The 13,483-nt window shown below is 46.5% G+C and overlaps 1 protein-coding gene and 1 pseudogene across 3 annotated transcripts in view; both read right to left on the bottom strand.

The window, feature by feature from the left end:
• The window catches only part of ZNF334 (zinc finger protein 334), a 48,949-nt gene extending 40,996 nt beyond the window's left edge, over positions 1-7,953 (bottom strand). For both annotated transcript variants that reach the window (XM_082431395.1, XM_082431397.1), the window contains exons 1-4: positions 5,959-7,953; positions 4,830-5,170; positions 2,965-3,091; positions 2,573-2,666 (exon numbers count right to left, since the gene is read on the bottom strand). In XM_082431395.1, coding sequence (XP_082287521.1) covers positions 2,573-2,666; positions 2,965-3,003 — 133 coding nt within the window. In that variant the 5' untranslated portion in view covers positions 3,004-3,091; positions 4,830-5,170; positions 5,959-7,953. The remainder of the gene's footprint in view (positions 1-2,572; positions 2,667-2,964; positions 3,092-4,829; positions 5,171-5,958) is intronic.
• Positions 7,954-7,961: 8 nt separating this feature from the next.
• On the bottom strand, positions 7,962-13,293 carry LOC309646101 (thyrotropin-releasing hormone receptor pseudogene; annotated as a pseudogene). Its single transcript has 2 exons — positions 12,660-13,293; positions 7,962-9,768 (listed from the first exon to the last, which is right to left on the bottom strand). The product of its transcript is annotated as a thyrotropin-releasing hormone receptor pseudogene (transcript).
• Between the last annotated feature and the right edge of the window lie 190 nt (positions 13,294-13,483).

Genomic DNA, 13,483 nt, shown 5'->3' with positions numbered 1-13,483 from the left:
ACATAGGTAAGATTTCTCTCCTCTATGAGTTATCTAATGTGCCGTGAGGGCTGCTTTAATACATAAAATTTTTCCACACTGATTTCATTCGTAGGGTTTCTCTCCTGTGTGAGATCTCTGATGCACATTGAGGGCTGAATGACAGAAGGTTTTCCCACATTCTTTACATTCATTTGGTTTCTCTCCTCTGTGAGTTCACTGATGAATAGCGAGGTAAGATTCTTGTTGAAGGCGTTCCCACATTCTTTGCATTCGTAAGGTTTCTCCCATGTGTAACCTGAAATGTTCAGTGAGGGCTGACTTCCAAAAAAAAGGTCTTCCCACATTCATGACACTCATAGGATTTCTCCCCTCTGAATTTTCTGATGCACGATGAGGGCCAATTTGTCAGTGAAGGTTTTTCCACATACGCTGCATTCATAGGGTCGCTCTCCAGTACGAATTCTTTGGTGTCTAGTAAGGTTTGTCTTTACACGGAAAGTTTTCCTACAGTCATTATGAACATAGGGTTTCTCCCCTGTATGAATTCTCTGGTGTACAATGAGGGTGGACTTCTTAGAAAAGGCTTTCCTACATTCATTACATTAATTTGGTTTCCTTTCAGAATGTATCCTCCTCTAATGTGAAGAGGACTGCACTCTTGAAGAGGTTTTCCCACATTTGTCATAGCCAAAAGGTTGCTTCAAAGCCTGAATGTTCTGGTGCAGAATAAAATCTTCATTTTGACTTCTGGCTTTCCTAACTGGATTATATTTGTATTGTTTCATTCCAGAACGACTTTTCTCTTGCTTAGAAACGAGGTGCGTTTTCCCACATCTACTGTATTCATCAGGAACCTTTTTAAAGTAGCTTTTCTTTGCAACGATTACTTCTGAATTAGTTTTCAAATTGTTTCCACATGGATATCTGTAGGGTGTTTTTCTTGAGGGAACAATATTCATGCCCAGATTAAATGTTTTCCCAAATACAGTAGCTCTCTCTGTAATCAGTGTTTTATTGCAGAAGAATACAATTTGCCTCAAATGTTTGCCTTGGATTTCCTTGTCCTCCTTTAAGGCATCATCAGCTTCTAGGAAGGAGTACCATTAATAATAACATGTGATCCGTGACACACTTGCTATGAAATGAGAGTTCCTTACAAATGCCTTGTTGTGGTGGACCGGACCAGCTCTTCAGGATTAAGGAAATGTCAAATACAAACATCTCCTACTGATCTGGGGGAAAGAAAAGAACAAAAAATAGAAAAAAAGCCAGCCCACCCACACCAGCCTGTTTAACAGGATGAAAGGAAGAGGAAAGTAGCAAAGAATACGAGTACCTCTGACATGGAAAAAGAAAAACAGTCACAAGGAACAGTAAGCACAAAGTATACTGCAAGTGTGTCTGACACAGTATTGAATAAGACAGATGAGACTCAAAGAAGCACTCAGAGACAGTGAGACCAGGAGACAGAGACTTCAGAGAGATGGTCAGAGTTACAAAGAGACAAAGAAGGAAGGCGTGAGTCTCAAATTTTGCTAGCGACATGGGAACTTCAGAATTTGCACAAATACAAAGAATAGAAATAAAGATTGTGGGCTGAGCAGGGCTGGAACTAGGGTGAGGTAGGCGTGACCTCTAGGGCACGTGCACCCCCCCCCCCAAAAGTGAGTGTCTTCTTAAGTTTTGTATCTGAGGCACCTTGGTTGTCTCACCCTAGTCCCCACCCAGTGGGACTGAGCATGGAGAGTGAAACTGATCTCTCAGTTAAAGGATGGAGAGAAACGTGGAATGCAACTAGATTTGCAAATAGATTGTGTAAATCAAGCAAGATTTATTTTTTTAAGACTGACCTATGAATGTCTGAATATACAACAAGTCTATGTTAAAGGAAGGTGGGGTCAGGAAGGCAAAAGAGAATGCCACAGAACTAAAGTTCAGAGTATGCTAAAAGAGGGTCTGTATACCAGGGATGGATAACTTAGCAGCAAAAATCTTTACAAATTTCGATTAAAGAAGTACATTTAGGACTTCCCTCATGGTGCAGTGGTTAAGAATCCATCTGCCAATGCAGGGGACACGGGTTCGAGCCCTGGTCCAGGAAGATCCCACATGCCGCAGAGCAACTAAGCCCGTGTGCCACAGCTACTGAGCCTGTGCTCTAGAGCCCGCGAGCCAAAACTACTGAGCCCGTGCGCCACAACTACTGAAGCCCACATGCCTAGAGCCTGTGCTCTGCAACAAGAGAAGTCACTGCAATGAGAAGCCCATGCGCAGTAACGAAGAGTAGCCCCTGCTCGCCGCAAGTAGAGAAAGCCCGCACGCAGCAACGAAGACCCAACACAGCCAACCATAAATAAACAAGCAAACAAATAAATAAATAAAAATTAAAAAAAACAAAGAAGTACATTTATTCGGGGACAATGTTTTTAAGTATCTATAGCATGACAGTCATTTCTCCTCAATTACTTCCCAAGGTCTGGGGCCTATAAAAAGAGATTCCTGAGGAACATTACAAAGATGCCAACTATGATCACTAACCACCACAGAACTCTCATTTCCACTGGTTTCCACCTGCTTAGTTATCACTCACCTGAGTAGTTCTGACTTGAGAATTCCTCTACTGTCCGTGGTTCTTCTCCTTGCTCCAGTCTGAAGATCACATCTGGTTTGCTAACATTGATACCCTGTTAAAATGATACAGAACTTGGACCAAGCCCTTTGGACTTTGGGGACTTTAAGGATGAAGAAAGACAGCTTCAAAAGCTGTGTGATGAAGATGTCCAGCAACAGGTCATTAGAGCTAGAACATTCAGGGGAAGGGTGGAGGGAGGGCACTGAGCACAAGCACGACACTAACATTGCCTAAAAGGGTTTAATCATCTCTCTCCCCTGACACTCAAGGCTAAATAATGAAATTCAACATGTTTTTGCAACACAGAGCAAACACATCTCTTGGCAGTTACACAGGGAAGCTGTACTTACCCACTGAGATGCGGCTGCTGTAGTTCTCCAGCACCACATCCCTCTACAGGAGCCTCTGAGCACGGTCCAGCTGCTGCCACTCCTCCTGGGTGAAGTCTGCAGTCAGGTCCTTGAATGAAACCAATCTCTGCAAGAATACGTTTAATCTGAGGTGAACAGAAGTCCAGTGGATCCCTGGGGTGCCCCCATCCTCCACTTTGGAGACCACTGTTGTGATCATGGAAATCCATAAAGAGATATTTGTCAGCAAGGACTGTTAAGATTTGTGATCAAATTTGCATTTTGGAAGCAATGCTCCAGAGCATAGGGGTCGGCACACTACAGCCTGTGAGCCTAATCCAACCCACTAAGACCCAAATCCGGCCATGCTCATTTGTTTACACGTATTCTGTACTGCTGTCACACTACAGCAGCTGTGCTGAGTTGATTTGACAGAGACCAGAGGGCCAGCAAAGCCAAAAGTAGTTATTATTTGGTCCTTTACAAAAAATGTCTGCTGTCCCCAACTCTAGAAAAATGGGAAATGGCTTAAAGATCAAATTAGAGGGGAAGAAAACTAGGACGCCATGGTGAGACATGACCACAGGTAGCTCTGGTAGGGGTGGGAAGGAGGGAATCAATCCTACATGATGAGGAGCCAGAGGATTTGGCCACTAATTGGTTGTGCATGGGAGATATAATGTGCAGATTATTTTGTTCCAGATTATTTTGGGAGCATCATATGCTGAGATTAGGAATACAAGACAAAAGCAAAAAAAGAATCGAGCATAGGAAACTGATGCATTGCTGTTTCAGATGCCATGCTCGAGTCTGTGAAGGATACAAGTGGAGATGTCCAGTGGGCAGTTGGATATATGGTTCTGAAGCTCAGAAGAGAGAGTGGTGACCAAAAGCAATATTAGAAGGCATAAATAACAGGGCAGATCTCTATGGACCAATATGGAGTGATTCCCAGGCTATATTGGTACGTGAGAAAGAGTATCTATAGTATGCTACCTTTTATGTAAGAAAGGGGATGTAAGAAAATACACACGTATCTGCTTATGTGTACAAAAGGAAATACAGAAAGGGTAGACCAGAAACCAAAGAAACTGGTTACCTTCAGGGGACAGGTGGGAATAGTTGGAAAGAATGGGGGCGACAGGAATGGGGTAGAATGGGATGGGGGGAAAGCGACAACTCTCTAAGTGTATCTTTGTCTGTGGCGTCACAGACATTCTCAGAGATGCATTTCAAGGAGGGTGTGGTCAGACTGTCAAATGCAATAAAGAGTTTAGTAAAGCATGAACTGGAAAATACCCACTGGATTTGAAAATATTTACTAGAACAGATTCATGAGTGTGGTGGCAGCAGACACAAGACTGCATCAAGTGAGTTGAAATGACATGAGCAGGTGAGAAACGTGGTTCAAGCAACTCAGAACAATCAGAGAGTGGAGGGCACTTCCCAGGTGGGCCAGTGGGTAAGACTCCATGCTCCCAATGCAGGGGGGCCCGAGTTCAATCCCTGGTCGGGGAACTAGATCCTGGATGCATGCCGTAACTAAGACCCGGTGCAGCCAAAAATAAATAAATAAATGAAAATAAAATCTTAAAAAAAAAAAAAAAAAAGAAAGAGTGGAGATTGCAGGGAATGACATGTATGTGTTTAGAAAGTAATCTCCTTAGCTACGCCTGGTACCCCTTGCCTCCAACTCACAGCCTCACCAATCCTCCAATGAAGTGTCTTTTCCTGACAAATCTGTACCCTGCCCATCCCCTTCCATTGCAACTCACATCTTTCTTCTGAAAGTTGAACTGAGGCTTTTCTGAGCCACAATAATCAATGGTCTTTGAATATGGTATGATCACCCAGATTCTGCTCACCCTGGAGAGGAAAATTCTGGTCCAGTAACTCTTGAATATGCTCCTTTCAGGAATTCTGTCTCGGCCTTAAAATCCTAGGGAGAGATTTCAGTTCAGAAACATGTTCTTCCAGGTGTGATTTCTGTCCTTGGAGGCTTCTGCTTTTTCCTTCACTGGGACGGTTTTGTTTCCACCTGGGCGTAGCAGCCACTTTTCCATTAGCTGGAATCTGCGCTTGGGGTCCCAAGGTTCAAGTGCCTGGTGAGCTGGACCTTTCCTAAAATCCAATCAAGGCCGCTGAGAAGTGAGACAATACCGCAGGAGGCAGAAAGAGCCCAGAAGCCTCGATTACACCTTGTGACCTAAGGAAAATAGGTCCAATGGTTTGATTATCAAAATACATAGTATAACTGCTTTCTAGGGCACACAGAAGGCAAGTCATCACGCCAGAAAAAACCCAATGGGTGTAGGCAGAGGGGAATGCATATTACAAAGATCATGAGACTGGGAGTAAAATAGACTTCATTTTAAAATCAACTCATTCACCAGAGAATAAATCACTTTAGCTCTCTGTAAATGAGGTTTTAAAATGTGCTCCGACAGGGGGCAGTAATGCCGACTTCACAGCCTGGTTGGGAGGATTGAGGGAGATATCTAGAAATCTTTGTAACACTGATTGCAAGGGATACGTGTCGAGGGTGTATTATATTCTGGGCTTGCTTTTTACTTCAGAACAACCCTATGGGGCAAATATTATTCCTAGGCTCATTTTACAGATGAGCAAACAGGATGAAATAACATGCCCTGGGATGCAGTGCTGTTCTGTGGCAGCACCTGGTCTGGACACAAACATCATGCTCTTAAAACCTCATGCAGCGCTGCAGACATCACCCCCCAGCGCCAGCCCCCTGAAATCTTTTCCAGTCATATCTACACCCTGGCCATTCTCTTCAACTGAAGCTCACATCTTTCTTCTAATAAATGCTTAGTATAAAATAACTAATATAATGATTACCATATTTGTTTCTATAAATATTCCTTCCCTTCCCTAACGTCCTCCAGTATTCTTCAACCCAGCCCAGCAGGCTGCAGATCCAAGCGCCTCAGCGGAACTCTGGGGATCAGATTTTAGCCATTTGGATGTACAAACCTTGCACCTTCACAGAGCACCTTCTTCAGGCAATGAAGGGCTGCAGGGAGCGCCCGCCATGAGACCTGCAGGTCAGGAGCCCGGCCCTCGCTCCCCTCCTCCGGGACCATGGGAAACCCGGCTCCGGGCCTCTCTGGAGAGGGATACGGGGAGAGCGCGCACCCACTTTCCGCGGACCGAGGCCAGCTCCGCCCAGCCACTTCCCCTCCAGCCCCCGAGGGCTCGGAGCTCCCCGCCAGTCATTTAACTTGTGGGTGCACCCGCTTCGCTCCCAGTTCACCAGGCCCATGTGACCACGGAACGGCACGCCCCGGCGGCTGCAGGACCCTCCGCGGGAAAAGCCTAGAGGAGAACACGTAAACGCGCCCACGTAGAGAGCCGAGACCCCACATGCGCAGAAGAGGCCGCCGGACCGTCCTTCCCAGGTTTTCCAAAGGGCGGTCGACGCTTTTCCGGACTACATTCCCCATAAGGCACCGCGGCCACCGCCCACAACGGAGGGCTCCTTAGAGGAGCCTCTGTTGTCCTTACTCAGCTTGGTTGATTGCTAGGAACCATTAATACAAAAAGAAAACGTGCATATGAATTTCACCGAAGACTATAGATGAGAAGCGAAGATTACAGACTATGAAGTGTCCACCAAAATGCTAATGATTCCCAAATCCTTATCTTTCTCCTAAACTTCTCTTAGGAACACCAGAGGTGTATAGTCCCTTGTTCTTCCTCCTGTTTTTCCCACTCAGCATCAGAACACACACTGGGGAGTATAACCAATGAACATTTTAAATGTGAGAAAGCCTTCTATAGTATATGTCCAGGATCTCATAGGGGAGCAAGCAGAAGAACGTAACCAACACAACAAAGCTTTCACCTATTTTGGTGAATCCATATAAATATTTTGAATGTATGAAAACGTAAAATTCAAACATTCTCTAATCCAAGAATTCATGCTGAAAGGAAATCTATCAGTGGGGAGCATTGCATGGCTTGTCCAGCTTATGGCTTGGAAAGAGCAGGACTGGAGGATTGGGTGACAGCAAGAATATCCAAGGAAAAGACGTGTAACAGGGAGCTCAGCTCGGTGCTCTGTGATGACCTAGATGGGTGGGACTGGGGGGGAGAGAGGTCCAAGAGGGAGGGGATATATGTATACATATAGCTGATTCACTTCACTGTACAGCAGAAACTAACACAACATTATAAAGCAATTATACTCCAATAAAAAAAGACGATGTGAAGACACAGAGGGAATGAAACCTACAAGCCAAGGAACGCCCGAGGCTACAAGAAGCTAGGAGAAGGGCTTGGCGAATCTCCTTCACTTCGCTCAGGAGGAATCAACCCTGCCGACAAGTTGATTTCAGACTTCTAGCCTCCGGAACTGTGAGACAATAAATTTCTGTTGTTTAAGCCACCCAGTTTGTGGTACCTTGTTACTGCAGACCTAGAAAACTAACACAGAAGGCAAGATGGCAGAAGGAATGATTTGAGGACAGGCAGAAGTTACTGCAACACTATGGAAATTTTTTAAAAGGAAAATACTTAACATCAAAGATAAAATTTACCTATGAGCCTGTACCTAAAAGTGATGATTTATGTAATATTTTTATTCTCTTTTCTTCAGAGCTTATCTCAGTGACGATCTGTGTGTATTCTATTCTTTGTGCCTTTACACACACACACACACACACACACACACACACGTGCATACATTTGAAATTCAAATTCAACTAGTAAGTTAAGAATACCCTCATAATCCTCTTCCTAAAAAAAAAAAAAAAGCATTTATGGCAGTGGGCAAAAATTGTGAAGATCTTTGTGTTTGTATTAGTTTTCTATGACTGTGTAACTAAGTGTTAAGGACCTGGGTCCTTGAAGTCTAATCAGTAGAAATTGATAAGAGGCCACAGTGGAAACTGCATTGTCAATATCTGCTTGCTGATCTGCCTCTTCCCCATCCTCCCTCCAGCCATTTCCCCTCCTCTCCCACCCCTTTCCCATGGAGTTGGGGACATGGGAAGCTATAGAACTCAGACCCCACCCCCCTGTCACTTTCCCTGTTTCCCCCCTTATTCTTGCAATAATTTCCCCTCTGTTTTTTAAACCATTCATTCAACAGATGTTTATTGGAGCACCACCTATATGCTGGAATCAGCCTGAGATTCACTATCTCTGCCGTAGATTCAATGCTGGGATTTCTACCCTTGCAAGACCCACTTATGTCATATTGTCCAAATAACTCAGAAGAGAGATATCCATACACATCACAAAGAAAATATAAAGTCATAATTAATTTTATTCTAATAGAGCTATCAGGAGGATTGTAGGATGGCATCATGTTCCCCTAAGAGATGTTGAAGTTTTAACCCCCAGTACCTGTCGATGTGGCCTTATTTGGAAATAGGGTCTTTTCATGATCAAGTTAACATGTGGTCATTAGTGTGGACCTTAATCTGATATGACTGTGTCTTTACTAAAAAAAACGGGGGGGGGGGGAGGAGGAAGCAACATGCAGAATTTGGACACAGAGACAGACACGTACAGTATTATCATGGGCCAGCGGCTGTTGACTATAGGTGAACTTTGCTGCCCTGGCAGAAGGGTCCTGCTGCGGTGAACCTGGGTGAACTCTTCTGTGGTGGATATCTATTGTTGTTAGTTTTTTTGCTTTTGTTTTTGTTTGGTCCTCTGACATCCATACTGCCTTTTTGTGATAACAAGCACTTCAACGTTCCTTTGAGGAACCACCCTATTCCTATTAAGGTCTGCCATATACACTCACATCGGCTATGCACTGCACAACTTCAGAGGATCCATCCATTTAAACTGCTGAGTGGTGGCCACTGGAATGGAGCAGTACCCAAACTATATAACAGTCAATGGCAGCTATTGAATGACAGTCCAATGAATTGCCCATCCTTCTCCTGGCCCAGGTGGGGTTGATTCATTCTGATATAGATGCCATGAAGCCACTGCCCATTAATTCCGGCTATGTGGATCCCTGAGGTTATCCTGGTTATGGTTCTTTCCAACTCCAATCAATTCCTTTTTGATTTAATTAGCCAGAGATACTTTCTGTTGCCAACAAAGAACTCCCAGCAAGTCACAATCTACACCTCACACTGGTAGCCAGATCTCAGCAAAGGGTGTTGAGTATTAAGATTAAAGTTACTTTTTATTCATTATCTATTCATTTGTTCATATAATAAATAATTGTGGCAACCTCTTAGATTTGTATATTTATTAAACTGGGAAACTGTTTTACTAAATATACAAATCTAGGCTGCCTGCAATGTTAACGGTGATCCCTAGGGTTGTGCAGTGCACAACGTGTGCACCTCTACCGAACAGCCCCGGACACCACTCTCTCCTCCAATAGCCATGTTTCCCCAAATGCATGGAGACCCCTTCATCCCAGCAGGGGCAAGAGGGTGGGCCTTGCCCTGATGTGCCAGGATCCCCTCCCTGCCTGGACATCACACTTCCTGGTTCCTTCCAAGAGCCCAGTCTGTGCTGGGAACAGTCTTCGATGACACTGTAGTAAACAGGGGTGGCCTCCTGGGGCGGAAGCTGGGACACAGCCAGCTGGCACTCAAATAGTCCATGGAAGGCCTCCCGGCAGCGCTGGGACATGAGGGCATAGATGATGGAGTTGACTGCGCTGTTCACATAGATGCAAAGGAAGCAGAAGAGAAGGAAGCTGAGGTTGAGGTAAGGCGGGCTCAGGAAGGAATTCACCACCACCAGGGTGGGGTAGGGCAGCCACAGCAGAGCAAAAAGGACCACCACCACAGCCAGCATCTTGGTGACCTGCAGGGTTAAGACAGGAAAAAAGAAAGGCATGGGTGCCAAGGGAGAACCCTGGGTTCTGGGTCTCTCCGTGAGCTTGCGGGGGGAGTAACCCCAAAGGGTATCCGGGCCTTGCCAAGCTGTGCCCTCATGCATGCTCTCCCTTCAACTCCATCCCCACCTAGAAAACCATTATACAGTCTTCCCTACCCTGCTCAAACTTTTGGAAACCTCCCAGCTTCAATCTACCTCCAAAGCCCTTGGCTGGGCTACCACAGACTGTAAGCAAATTCATTCATCTGCTGAGCCTCAGTTCCTTCTTCTATAAGATGGAGACACAGTTCTGCCTTCATCATAGGTGGACGTGAGGAGTGAAGGAGTTAATGGCAGTAAAGAATGTAGAACAGTGCCAGGCGTGTAGTAGATGCTTATGTGGGTTTACTGTGGGTTTACTGCTGCTGCTGCTACTACTACTAACATAACCTCTACTACTATTACTATTGCAATAGCATGAGGTTCAGAGCTGGGCAGAGCTGGGTTAGAATCCTGGCTCCACCACGAACCAGCTGTTTGGCCTTAGACATGTCCCTCTCTCCCCAGCATTTCCAGCCACACTCTCCCTTCCGGCTCTTTCACTCACCCTGCTCCCTCCCTCCTGATGCTCCTTCCTGCCTTTGCCCTGGACCGCCTATAATGCCTCTCCCTGCTCGCTCCTCTTCACTTCCTAATTCTTCAGCTCTCGGCCAGCACTTCCCTGACAGCATAGACTAAATATAGCCTCCTAGAGGTGGTACACGCTGGAAGGTGTTTCAAAAGATGCACAGTTTCTAAATTCCGGAATGAAGTCACCACAAGGGGACATCGTCAATGGAGCCGGACATCCTTAATACCTGGGAGGACAGCAGCTCACAGGTGCTCCTACCCCCCGGGGTCCTCAGTGACCCCTTCAGAGACCAAAACGTGGGTGACAAGAGTTCACTTACTAGAGCTTAAATTGCCCAAATAGTTCTGGCACTGGTTCTGTCCAGAAAACCCTGGATACATTCAATACCTGTGCTATAATATTCTCCAGGAAGCGTGAAATCGCAGGAATTCCCTAGTAGGTCTTGACTCCTGATTTTACCAAATTCAGATCCTGTTCCATTCCATTTTAGGTTCGTTTGGGTGATAAATGCTGGATGGCAGTGTGTGGGCTCTGGAGCCAGGTTGCCTGGGTTCAAATCTTGGTTCTGTCACTTACCAGCTCTGTAACCTTGGGCAGCCTCTCTGTGACTCAGTTTCCTCATGTGTCAAACTGAGATGATAACAGTTCATACATCATACAGTTGTTATAAAAATTCAAAATGTAAATTTGTATAAGCACTAAGTCCAGTGCCCGGCACATAGCAAATACCCAACAAATGTTAATTGCTGTTGTTGTTGTTATTATTATTCTCCACCTTGCACTGGGCTTTCTGATTTACTTTAATGCGTCTTCCCTGTTGGAATTGTACATTGCATTCTGCAAGGATTCTCGTAGGCATGAAAGGAACACTTGGTCCATAGACACAGCCCACCCAGTATGAAAAAAGACATTAATGCCCCAACAAAACAACAATAATAGGTACCATATGTTGAATACTTACTATATGCCAGATTTATAATATTTACTACCATCCGTTGAGGTAGATGAGCACTATAATTGTTCTCATTTTACAGAGGAGGAAATCAAGTCTCAGCAAGGTGAAGTGACTTACCCAAAGCCACACAGCAAGACGTTAGCAAAGCTAGGAGCCAGAACCCAGGTCTGGAATACTCTTTTCACCACCAGAAGTTTCACCTAAAGCATACAAGCAGGAGTTTGACCCCAGTCCTTCCAGGTTGAGCCTGAGAGTGTAAACAGTAGTAAATAAGCCAGTGCGAGGGCAGGAGGTGCATTTGTCTGGCACCTAAAGTTAATATTTCAAACCTGCTCAGCCAGTGCCCTGCCCCCTTCCCTCTAATAGTTGCTTTGACCTAAAGTGGCTGCAAGCAGGATGGACCAAAGGGGCTTTTGAGGGCAGCTGGAAGAGCCCCCAACAGTGTGCCCACTGGAGAGGCAGGGACATGGCGCATGTGGTCCTTGCCTGGCTCAGGAGTGACTCAGCCAGGACAAGGTGTCCTCCCGCCTCCCCCGTGAGCTGTGGGTGGGGGTGGAAGGCTGAAGATAAAGACCAGTTGGGCCCAGAGAGCGCTCCTCCCACCTGCATTCCTAGAAAACCCTTGGGAGGCTGCACTGCTGGAATGGGGGTGGAGGAAACGAGGAGCCTGGACACATGCGCTCCTGCACCCAGTTCCCTTACTGTGTCGCCTCTGTCGCTCCCTTGTCCCCTCTAAGCCTGTTTCCTTGTCCATAAAAATAGGTATGAAACCTCCCAAATAGGGGTACTATCAGGAACCATCAGAGAATCAGGCACACAGTAAGTGCTCAATAAATGCTGAATTTCTCTCAATCTCCCCAGAACCCATCCTCTTGGGCTTTCAGACTGTCCCGGCCCGTTGGAGCAGTTTTAGTGCCAGATGGCGTAGTATAGTCTTGGGAAAGTCACTTCACCTCTCTGAGCCTCACTTTCCCCATCAGTAGAAGAAAGAGAATAACAGCTACGGTGTAGGGACTCGCTGAGGAAGTTTAATAACAAACCAAGATGAATTTAGCGTTTAGTTTGTGACATTGACTCTAAATGAATCATGCCATTTCTGTGCCATTACCTCATACAACAGGAGAGGCAACGGAGGCTCAGAAACGCTCAGAAGTGATGTCGCCAAAAAACAAGCCGAGTAAGTGGCACCACCTGGACTTGAACTTGAGCTTGACTCTAGGAGGGCCCAAGCTTCCATCCACCAATCTGCTGCTGGCTCAGTACAGGGGTCCGAATGAGGAGGGACGTCCGTACCTGCTTTCGGGAGTTGAGGTCACCCCTCCTGCCGCGGGAGGAGAAGCGCCCTTGGCCAGCGGGGCCGCCCTGGTGCACAGAGCCCAATCGTCCCCAGTCACCAGGAGGCAGCGGCCCCGCAAAGAGGACGCGTGCTATGAGTGCATAGGACACAGTGGCCAGGCCCAGGGGCAGCGCGTAGAAGAGCGCAAAGTCCAGGAAGTAGACGGGCGGGTAGAGAGCGTGACACGCGGTAGCCGCCCTGCTCCTGTACGCCGTCGGCTCACACGGTCTCGCGCGTGTCCACCAGGAAGAGCCAGAGCGCGTAGGCGCTGGTGCCCAGCCACACCCGCGCTGCAGTGCGCTTGGTCCGTGCCGCGGTGGACAGAGCCTGGGCGCTCAGAGGATGGCAGGTGGCGAGGTAGCGCTCCACCTTGGACGCGTCGATGCCCACGTACTGCAGGTAGGTGATGCCCAGGCAGCCTGTGTGGCCGAAGACCCAAACCCGAGTGGATGCCGCCTCGGCCACGGTGGGCACTTCAGCAGCCAGGAGCACCAGCAGGTCCGCGGTGGCCAGACTCACCAGGTAACAGTTGGTGGGTGTGACCATGTGGCGGCTCCGGACCACCACCAGGACCACCATGGCGTTGAATATTTATTTGTTATCTTTCTTATCCCAACAGAAGCAGGCTACATAAGAATCACAGCTACATACCCAATACCCAGACAAATGCCTTGTATATGAGAGGAACTCAATAAATATTTGTTAAATGAACTTATTAAATAAAGGCTCAAAACAGTTAAAGAAGAAAACTTGCCCAGTGTCACACCACCAGGAAGTGGCA

The sequence above is a fragment of the Balaenoptera physalus genome (assembly GCF_965194825.1).
Source record: "Balaenoptera physalus genome assembly, chromosome: 16".
Lineage (NCBI taxonomy): Eukaryota > Metazoa > Chordata > Mammalia > Artiodactyla > Balaenopteridae > Balaenoptera > Balaenoptera physalus.
The sequence above is the reverse complement of the archived record's forward strand: the minus strand, read 5'-3'. Positions and strand labels throughout refer to the sequence as shown.